Source organism: Syngnathus typhle, linkage group LG5, assembly GCF_033458585.1.
Source record: "Syngnathus typhle isolate RoL2023-S1 ecotype Sweden linkage group LG5, RoL_Styp_1.0, whole genome shotgun sequence".
Classification (NCBI taxonomy): domain Eukaryota; kingdom Metazoa; phylum Chordata; class Actinopteri; order Syngnathiformes; family Syngnathidae; genus Syngnathus; species Syngnathus typhle.
Window position 1 is genome coordinate 12,488,502 of NC_083742.1, and position 9,929 is coordinate 12,498,430.

A 9,929-nucleotide genomic window follows, 5' to 3' on the forward strand; every position below is an offset into this window, starting at 1 on the left:
GTTTGTGGACTGGTCAGACCTGTTCCAGGATTTAATGCAACTCTGTGGATTAACATGGAATGAGATGTTTTTCAAAACACATCAATCAAACTGAAGAATCTGTTAAAGAGGCATTCGGAATATATTTGCATGGCAAGGGTTTATTTAAATGCAGGACAAGGTTGTTAAAACAAAACCAGACTAAATCATTTTTTTTTACTACAGCAGAAAAAGAGGATTTGGGGCAATGTGTCAAAGCATTTAAATGTTCCTGTTTTTGTACAGGTATAACATCTCAGATGGGGGATGTGTAGTCAGGCAACTCAAGTTGACAGCAAATGTTAACATTTGGCCGAAATGCTGAGAAAGCAAAAGGATAAAGGTGAGGTAATGAAATCTCTACACAACTTTAATAGAGAGACACTAAATTTCATTATTATTATTATTTTTTTAGGCTTGCAATTGTGATTGGCGCATGATCTGTCCATGCCATCCTTCTCTCAGATGCTTAAGTATCGATAAATCTTAGGGCGGGCAGAGTGGTATTTTTTTTTCTTCGTCTATATGTGCTCTAAGGAGGCGAAGCGATAAAGAAAATGAATTGCTGGATGATGCTTATGGCTCCAGTTTCAGATTTACTCCAAAGACTTTTCAGCTGCTCCAGCTGGGATCCCCCATTTTGTGATGCTGTGGGTGTAAGAAGGTGTCCCAATACTTTTGTCCATAATATGTAGTAGATCTTTGCACAAGTACATGATGCAAGAGCTGCCACTTCTAAGTCAAATAGTTACATAACATGGTCAGGAATATTTCTGCACTCATTGGCTGACATCCTAGCGTGTGGGTAGCTTGTGAGTAACTGACTTCCAACTGAGCGTGGCTGCCTACTCAAGTGTGTGTGGGGAAAGCAGCGAGTGAGCACCAGTCACCAGCGAGGGATGGAGAACCTCCCGCTCAGAAATCTCCTCACGCTCTTTGCAAAGCCTTCACACAGGACATTCCGCTCATTCCGCGTGGCATTGACTCGTGAATTGACGCTCCATGTCTCGATCACGTAGCATGCCGCGGTTAAGCAGATGGTCATCCTCGTTGGATGAGGAACATGGGGGTGATGAAGCCAGAAGAGGATGGGAGGGGGAGGGGGGGGGGTGAATCTAGTGTGACATACTAAAGGATTTACTGCGATTTCACATCTGACAAGAAGTGTGCCTTTGCTATGTTTCCAATACGTAAAGTGATATTCACATGCAGTGCCTGCCCATGGCAGGTACGAGAACATTTTAAAGATGGTGACAATTCTAATGTTCCATGGCAATGGTTGGCCATGTGATCTCATTTTAAATCTCAGAAGGATTTGTATTCATATAATCCATATGACCCCAATTTACAAATCGTGCCCATGAACGTTTTTGTTACCGTGTCGAGACAGAATTTGCTTTTCATTTTTTGTATTGATTCGTAAAAGATTTGCGGCTACAAGCCGTGAGTGAATAAGTGTAAATAAATATGGCGTTGTTACAACGTGACAGTACCATAATTGAAAGCAGTGGGGAAAATTAGAATATAAAATGAACAGGGTGACCTATATTTCGTGATTTCGTACGACTCATCCTCACTCTGTGTTGTGCTATTGGGAACATGCTTGCACCATTTTACAGAGTCAAATCATGATCCCGGTAAAATACAGCAGAGTAGAATTTGTGACTGTGTGGTGTCTTGAGTCTCAAGTCCTAGCTTTCCCAGTCCGGCCCACCCAGACCATCATCCTCAGAGTCCGACTCCGGCGAGGCCTCCTTTATTCGTCGAAGCGCCTCATAGATGCTCCTGGTCAGAGGGTCCTTGGAGGCGGTGGTCTGCTCCTGGCCTTTCCTTTCTTCAGGGGGGACTTGCCTCAGTTTGACCCCTTTGCGAATCTGAGCTAAAATGTTGTTGGAGTCGTCGTCATTCTGGGCAGCGGGGGGGAGGGCCCTCTGGTCGACCTTCTTCAGGTGGAAACTGCCTCTTTTCAGGGAGGCCAGGACTTCGTCCATGGGGCAGCTCCCTGCGTGGACAGGAAAAGACAGAATGAAATGTATTATTTACATATGCATACTGCAACTGACAAGTGCAAACGGTTGAACAGCAAATACTATGGCAGTACCTCGTCTGCTGTGGTCCTCAAAGCCAGGAGTCTTCCTCAGCTTTTTGCGGGCGCTCACCAGCTGGCTGCTGTCAAAGAAGCGAGGATGGAAAGGGCCAAGCGGGGAGTGAGGGCGCTCCCCTGACTGCGCCTCAGCCTTCAGGCTCTCAGAGGGGGACACCTGTTCTCGTATTGGCAGGACGGGCAGAGGAGGGGGTGGAGGCGGAGGTGAGGCCGGAGACGCCAGCAGTGACGACAGGGAGCAAGGAGAGCAGAAGGAATCTGCGGGGCTGGGCACGGGCAAAGGAGGAAGCGAATGGGCTGCCAGGCCTGTGACAGGCTGGGTGGTGAGCGCCGAGCTGGGGTCCGTCTGCACGCTGATGCTGAGGCGCAACGGTCCTTGTGCGTCGGCAAGGGCGGAGCGCTCCTCCCTTCCATCCTCGCCGGCCGTTTGCATGATCCTGCCGCGCTCTCTCCTTCTGCTGTGGGCCGCACGCAAACGCGCCGACTTGAGGATCACCTGACCCGGGTAGCGCTGGACACACAGATATGAAGATCAGCCAGCAAAAGATAGGCAAGATTCCAGCTCCCGGCATACCTGCTTGAAGGTGCGAAGTCTTTCAAGAGTCTTCTGTCTCTCTTGACGGACTCTGCTATTTTTTCTCTCATCTTCCTCTTCTTCGTATTTTGGCTGTAAAATTCAGTGTGGAGATATACAGCTACGCATGTCATGTGTTTAGCTAGGTGGTTAAAAAGTGAAGAAAGGTCTACCAGTAAGATCTGCGGAGATAAGGACTCATTCTGGGTGCTTTGGCGCATCAGCTGTTTCTTAACGTGGTTCGATACGCAGATCTCCTGCAGAAGGACAAGAGGACATTATTAGGGACTGCCTAGAGGAATTCTAAAATGCAAATGTCAATGCACTTGGAATGTGTGTGACACGGGCATACACACCCTCTTGCTCTTCAGATAGGAGCGCTTGGCAGTGATGCGGCCCCTTCGTGCTTCAAGTTGCCGCGCGCTGACCTGAAGCCTCTGCAGTTCTTCCTTCTCAGCAGTGTCCTCCTCTGTTATATCATCAGCGCTTTCAAACGTGTCATAGTACACCACCTCATTCTGGTGCTCTGCAAACACAGACACAAATGCTCCATTATAGAGTATTGGTCATTTAGTATTTCATCAAATAAAAATGTAATATATGAATGGAAAAGAGGAGAGATTTATACTCCATTTTACAGGTAAGTATTTTTGTTTCATATTTCAATTTCTCTTTTTATAGAATCAGAATCCGCTTTATTGGCCAAGTTACAAAGTGATGATGCACCAAAGCAGATGTGTGCATTTTGGAATGAAGACATACCTGTCATCTGTCTTCGAATGCTGTCAAGCTGAGCAGTGAGAAGTAGCTCCTCACCCTGAAGGATCTCAGCCTGGATGTCATACAGTTGCAGCTGGAGCTCATAGTACTGTGACTCCATGTGGTCCAGTAGGGTCATCGCGTCCTCACCACTACACAGGCTTTCCATCTGATGGGAGGGCCTGTTACTCATGCACTGTTAAATATTATTTGTTCCCTTGCATACCTCCTCTCGAAGGGTGTGCTTCCTCTGCTCCAGGCTTATCTCCCGGGCTCTTTGGAGCTGCAGGGTTTCCTTGGCGACGGAGTAGCGCATTCTCTCCATGCGCTCCATCGCCGCTGTCCATGAGGCCTTACCAAACTTGCGCTGGTCCACCTTCATACGATCATATACTCCTGCAAACATAGAAACACGAGAAAAAATGGGATTGAATACATAAACATTGTGTTGGCTGGATTTAGTCAGATAATGCTCAGAATGAGACATCTAGTGGTCTTTTTGGGTTACTTCAGTTGGTGGTTGGTTTGTGATCAATTAGCTAACCTTGTTCTCACCTCTCCATGTCAAAACATAGCTGCTGTCTGCACTGCTTCAATAACACACATTGGTGGTCGAAAACATGCAGGGGTCAGTCAAAGAGCAAGGCTTGCATTCTATGTGTGTGTCTGTGTCATTTTTGCTTTACTTATCGTTCGTTCTGTGTACGTAAAATTTCGTTTCCGTTGGCTTTTGTTTTTCCACAAATATTTTCTGAAAATCCTTTTATTTACCTTTATTCATGAAAATGTTTTTTTCATTTTACTTGTATTTATTTCAGTGTTTTTCCTGAATGAGAACCTCACTGCGTGTGCGTGTTATTCTGAGTTGTTCCACCGCTTTAACAACTTGACACTGACTTTAGCAATCATCTTTCATTACCTTTCTGTGCTCTTGCTGTTGTCTCAAAGTATTTTACTGTAAAATCCTGGATAATAAGGACAGCTTCTTGAGCTTTTCTCTGCCAATCAGAGTCCTCCTTCTGGAGAGCGTAAATACGCCTCGGGCCCAGGTAGTCATTCTCCATAGAGATCTAGTGAGAGAGGGTCAAGCTAAGTACATTTTCCATTCAACAATAAACCACTTTGACACTTGAGGTACAGTTTTTTACACAAGTGATCATACATGTATTTAATAGGATTTAATTGCATGGAGTAAAAACTGTAAATGTTGAAAGATGATGTGACATTCCTGGCAGCACTCTGGACTCTGAATAAGGCCATCCAAGTTCAAGTCTTGGTGGAACCTGAGCATTTTACCACGGATCATTTTCAAGTTTTGTCATACAGTGACTTCATAAATGAAAATGAAAATGGGTGATCCAATAGCAGCACCCAAACTTTAATTTATTCATGTGTCTGAGTCGGCAGGTCATTGGAGATCCACTGAATGCCACTCACTGCCCACTTTTCCATTCAAATACTCTTTAAAAGCGTCACTAGGTACGCCTGCACAATGTAATAACGTTTCCTTTCATAAAAGTAACCGCGCTTAGTTGATTGACCTCGTCAGCGAGGTATTCATCCTAATAGCGGTTGGAGTGGTAAAGTAGGTTAGGGCAGTATAATCAATCCATTCATCGCTTTGCATAGTGCGTCACATTCAAAACATACTCAAGTTGCCAGCTCACCACATGTGGTGGTTAAGCATCGATTGGATGTGAGATGGCTCTATTATGCTTTCGAAAGCATTTGTGAAGTGGAATCGCTTGTCTGGCGGGTTAGTTACCTTGATCTGTTGTCTGCGCAGCATGGCTAGCTCTCTCATGTCTCGAAATGGTTGCAGCAGATACTGGTACAATTGCGTGGAGGCCTCGAGCAAGCATCCATAAGCCTGGTCCTCCTCCTCATAAAGCGCCAACAAGTCAACCATGCTTTCCATGCTTCTGTGTTTGTCCAGAAGCTGCACAAACAAGAAAAGAGAAACGAGATATGTGAGTCGGTCTACTTATTTGAGCTATATCAGCTTTCACTCGCACTCCACTGGCTAAAAAGAAAGGATGCTTTGTGGAACTGTAAATACTGAGAGCACAATAAAGTGCACTTGGTGCTGAATGTGATCTACTTCTAGGGAAAAAGATCAATAGTCACACGTTTTGTTGCCAGACTGAACAGGCTAAATGCAGCTCTGAAATACGTCAACCATCACAGAGGATCGATAGGGCAGTGCATGTGTGTGTGCGTGTGTGTGTCTTCTGGTGGCCTCATTTTAGTACTATAATTTGGCCAGAAAACAGATGAATATTGTGAGCTCAGATAAGGAGCCTGTTAATTGTTAGCCAGCATATGTGTTAAATTTTTGTTAGTTCGGCAATTTAAAGTGACCCTCCATTTGTTTCTTCTATTTTCCTTTATTACAATATGGACTAATTACTAGTGGCAGCGGGTCGTATTAAATTAGAACCAAACCTTGTGTTTGCAACTGTTGTGGTACGTTATTACTCTTGTAAAAGAGTGAAAAGAAGCTAACTCACTTCTTGCAGGTGTTTACTTTCATGGAGAAGCGCCTCCTCGTATCCACACTGCCTCAGCTCGCTCAGGCTCTCGTAATACTCGTCCGGGTCATCGTTTTCTGTGAATAGAACCTGCGAGAGGATCTTCCAGCCGCATATATCAAGCGCATGGCCAAGGTAGAGCTGCAACTTGGAACACAGCCCATCCAGCTCAGTCTCGGAGACCTCAGCCGGTCCAAACAGCACCGTCCACATCCCGCTTGGTTCTTCTGGAAAGACGGGGAGGCAATCCTCCAGTTCTGAATTGACAGAACACAGTTGTTGATGGACCGCCCGGAGGTCCTGGAAGGAAAAGAGGCCTGCCCAGCTGCAGTCTTCCCGGTTCAGAACATCCTCCAGGTCCAAAGAGTCCACAGGGGGCAGCTGCTCCTCTTTCTGTGACTCTGTATCAGAACCGACGTGAGATGACACATAGTTGACCACAGTTTTAATCCTGACAGGGCTTAATTTGGAAACTGGGTGCTTGCTTTTAAGGCCCTTTACCGCAGCCTCCCTGGCTCCTAAGCCAGGGCTCCTGGACACTTTGTCCCCGACGGGACTTCCGGCCCATCTTGTTTTGTCTCCATCCTCAGACGGAGGGTCTCTGCTACTGGCGCCAAAGCTTCTCCTTTGCGCAGTCCGGTTATGACACGTTATGGCAAATTTGCCTTCCACTTCGTTCCAGGCTACGATGAAGACAAATTTGTTCTTCTCCTTGTCTTCGAACGCATTTGGGCGAACTGCAACCCAGCCCGATTCAAAATTATCCTCCATTGTAAATGACATCCCTGCAAAGTGATGAAACCACACCGCTATGCGCATGAAGGCATCAACGCGGAGTTATAACCATTTACTCAGCTGACGAGCTCGTCCGTCGCTTTGAGAATAGCGCGGTGTCATTTCCATCCACTTGGATGTCAGGCAGCCAGTGTCCGAGCTACATCAATAGCATAGCATTGAAGAAGCATCACACCACCGCAAGTGCGCATCGTCGAACCACCGCGGACCGCATTTCAAGCAATGATCCTCACCCCTCGCATCGTAAACTGATGCAAACATGCTCACCATAAACCCTTGCAACGCAAAGGAAGGATGCGATTTTAAAAAAGAGTCAATCAGTCCTGCAGCAAGCAATCTGTGAGATTAGTCTTGCCTCCGATGCAATAATGTTGACATGTTTACCTACACAGCTGACCACTAGACCGCACAGACCTAAAATGATGATGCCTTCAAAGGCAGTGTGAAACGTGCAGAACCGAACAAATGAAAAATTTGTCAAGATAGTTTAGCTTTACATTTAGTTGTAATTGTTTATTTTCCCCCACATGGTGGAGGCGTTGTAATTATTGCTATATAACATTTTTAAGAACAATAATCTTTAGACTCATATTTCTTAGGGATTACACGTAATCGTAGTTTAATTTACACAGATGAATCATTTTGAACAAACTGCATTTTATTTGATTGTTTATTATTATTATTATTATTATTATTATTATTATTATTATTATTATTATTATTATTATTATTATTATTATTATTATTATTATTATCATTATTATTATTATTATTATTACTATTATTGCTGTAATTTTGCATTTATTTCTTTTTCCATCTGTTTAATGTTAATATGCATACAACGTGATGCAGAGGTGTATGCACTTATTTATTTTATTGACGCATTATACCGTAGCAACTTTGCATATGGTTAGAGAGCTGTAGTTTCCGATTGCCTAGGGAGGCCGTGAAGGCAGCAAAGAGGAGGAGACGGACGGAAAGGGTGACGAATTAACGTCACTTCCGGGCGGGTCAATTCAATAGAACCAACGAATGCTAAAGTTTGTTTTGTGAAAATCGACTTTAATGGGTTAGCGATCGAAAATAAACCCTATCACTTGTTTTGTGGGTTCTAAAGCTATTTGTTAGTTATCAGTGATTCATTATCACTTGACTGTAATATTTCGTTTAAAGATTTGATCGGACTCCATTTACCAAGGTAACTTTAATTTTCTGTTCTTCGTTCAATTATGCACTTCCAGCATTCATTTAAAGCTTAAATGTATTTAATCGCTAAAGCAGTGTTTCTCATCTGTCGTCGTCAAGTCGTAATGCAAATTTAGAACAGCAAAAAAAATATTTTGAAAACAGGTCGCATATTTAAAAGCATAGCTCCACGAGTGCATGGTGAAAGTGATCTCTGTAAAAAAGGATTTGTATTTGTTTCTGCCAAGTTGTGGCATCATGGAGGCATCTGATGATACGGGAAACCAGGAGGAGGACGTGCCCCTCAACAATGGATCCAATGGCCAATCTGACATCTCACCAGACATGCTCAAGTGCGCTTCTTTCATGATCATAAGTATCCTATGTCATATTTTATTATTGTATTTACTGTCGTCTCTTTCAGAATAAAAGAGCAGCTCTTTAACCAGTGCTTTGAGATGGAAGTGCAACTTAATAGAGGTCGAATTTTCAGCCCTTTCTGACAAATTTCTGTCCTGAGGACAAAAGTGAATGTCAGCTCTTCTCTTGCAGGAACAAACCTGAGCCCGTGCTCTAGTGCTGAAGCAGAGGAACGCTTGTGAGTGCTTGATTTGTTACCCAGTCATCCGATTCCCGAATAACAAATGTTTGTCTTTACAGAGCAGGCAATGTAAGCGAACTGGAAAGAATCAAGGCCCTTCATTTTAACAGCACACTGGCTTTGCACAGGTAAACCATGGGCTAATATTTACTTGTCAAACTGATATTAGGTCTAACAGTATCTTTATTATTGTGGTAAATGACATGGTGCAAGACAGCTTAACTTTGCATTCGCAAAATGACAATAAAAGATGCACAGATTACAAAAATATGATCAAATGAAACAACAATAATCACCTATGATTAAAAGAAGACACAGCAATGATCACATGGCATTATTTTTCATCTAGAGTCGAAGTAAAGTTAACTTTGAAGTTGTAATTTGTACTGGATTCCATAAGATTGTACAGCTCTACCAAATAAACTGGCCTGAACAGGTTACTGACTTGACCTGTGTTTTAGAATGCAGATGTGGCATGCCATTGAAGAAAAGATGAAAGAAAATAATTCTGAGACTGAGTAAGTTCACAGAAACAATTAAAGTAGAATTATTTTATGAAAAAAGAAAGATGTCAGTTTGATACACTTGTTATGTCATTTTCAGTGCGCTGAAAGCCATCAGTGATCGCTACACGATGCTCTGCTCACAGATAAAAACAGCTCAGGAGGTAAACAACTTTCAGTGTTTGTTGTTGCATACGAGTGGGAGTAATGATTTATCCTAGACCCTGGACTGTGATATGCTGAAATACTAATAAAACTTTTTTCATTTTTCCTTCTTGTACTTAAAGGAATCAAGGGCTCTTCAAGATGAAATCACACAACTCCAGAAAAACAGGCTTGGTTAGTAAACATGGTTTACAATAAACTTTTTGTTGTTTGATATGTTTGATAACATATTTGTATTGTGTTTAGAGCTGAAGTGCCTCTTGCATGAGAAAATGAAAGAGATTGAAGACTTGAAGGTGAAGAAACCGCACCCAGATGCAGAAAAGTACAAAACTGTTTTGGAGAGAGGCCGCACAAACTTGGAAGAATTAAAAAAGATGGTCATCATGGGACAGAATATATTGAGGGTAAAAAAAAAATTTCCCCGCAATACTAAATTTCAGGGAACTCATTTTAAATTTGTACGATTTTTTTTTTTTTCCATGTGCAGGGACTTTTATTGGCCTACAAAGTAAACTGGATGGACGATCGAGAGCTACGAGACATAGCCCTGACTCTGGAGGAATTTCCCATCACCGACTAAAAGAACCCACCTGTCTGTTGTGCGTATGTGTCTGTTTTATGTTTCGAAGATTAAATAAATAAAATCTATAGCCCTGGTAGTTGTTTTTGTCATACCAAGAGAGGCCACAAG

General features: G+C 43.2%; 2 protein-coding genes across 2 annotated transcripts; one reads left to right on the forward strand and one right to left on the reverse strand.

Moving 5' to 3' along the window:
* Window positions 1-122: 122 nt before the first annotated feature.
* Window positions 123-7,194, reverse strand: LOC133154544 (junction-mediating and -regulatory protein-like). The gene is made up of 10 exons (XM_061279349.1): window positions 5,966-7,194; window positions 5,221-5,394; window positions 4,375-4,525; window positions 3,682-3,851; window positions 3,459-3,624; window positions 3,053-3,222; window positions 2,870-2,953; window positions 2,697-2,789; window positions 2,120-2,633; window positions 123-2,020 (listed from the first exon to the last, which is right to left on the reverse strand). Exons 1-10 carry the CDS (start codon window positions 6,803-6,805, stop codon window positions 1,710-1,712), a joined length of 2,673 nt encoding a protein of 890 aa, XP_061135333.1. The 5' UTR covers window positions 6,806-7,194; the 3' UTR covers window positions 123-1,709.
* Window positions 7,195-7,755: 561 nt separating this feature from the next.
* cenph (centromere protein H) lies at window positions 7,756-9,886 on the forward strand. The gene is made up of 10 exons (XM_061278613.1): window positions 7,756-7,979; window positions 8,215-8,319; window positions 8,391-8,446; window positions 8,519-8,564; window positions 8,627-8,695; window positions 9,029-9,085; window positions 9,171-9,234; window positions 9,358-9,409; window positions 9,482-9,642; window positions 9,726-9,886. The coding sequence occupies exons 2-10, from the start codon at window positions 8,225-8,227 to the stop codon at window positions 9,816-9,818; spliced, it is 693 nt and encodes a 230-aa protein (XP_061134597.1). The 5' UTR covers window positions 7,756-7,979; window positions 8,215-8,224; the 3' UTR covers window positions 9,819-9,886.
* Window positions 9,887-9,929: the final 43 nt, after the last annotated feature.

Excerpts from the sequence above, each read along its gene's own strand:
- LOC133154544 (XM_061279349.1), bottom strand. The coding sequence starts at position 6,805 with ATGCGCATAGCGGTGTGGTTTCATCACTTTGCAGGGATGTCATTTACA. Across the intron at positions 4,526-5,220 it reads TGCGCAGACAACAGATCAAG|ATCTCTATGGAGAATGACTA; the intron begins GTAACTAACCCG and ends CTCTCTCACTAG. Across the intron at positions 2,954-3,052 it reads CCTATCTGAAGAGCAAGAGG|GAGATCTGCGTATCGAACCA; the intron begins GTGTGTATGCCC and ends GTCCTTCTGCAG.
- cenph (XM_061278613.1), top strand. The coding sequence starts at position 8,225 with ATGGAGGCATCTGATGATACGGGAAACCAGGAGGAGGACGTGCCCCTC. Across the intron at positions 8,320-8,390 it reads ATCTCACCAGACATGCTCAA|AATAAAAGAGCAGCTCTTTA; the intron begins GTGCGCTTCTTT and ends CGTCTCTTTCAG. Across the intron at positions 8,447-8,518 it reads GGAAGTGCAACTTAATAGAG|GAACAAACCTGAGCCCGTGC; the intron begins GTCGAATTTTCA and ends CTTCTCTTGCAG.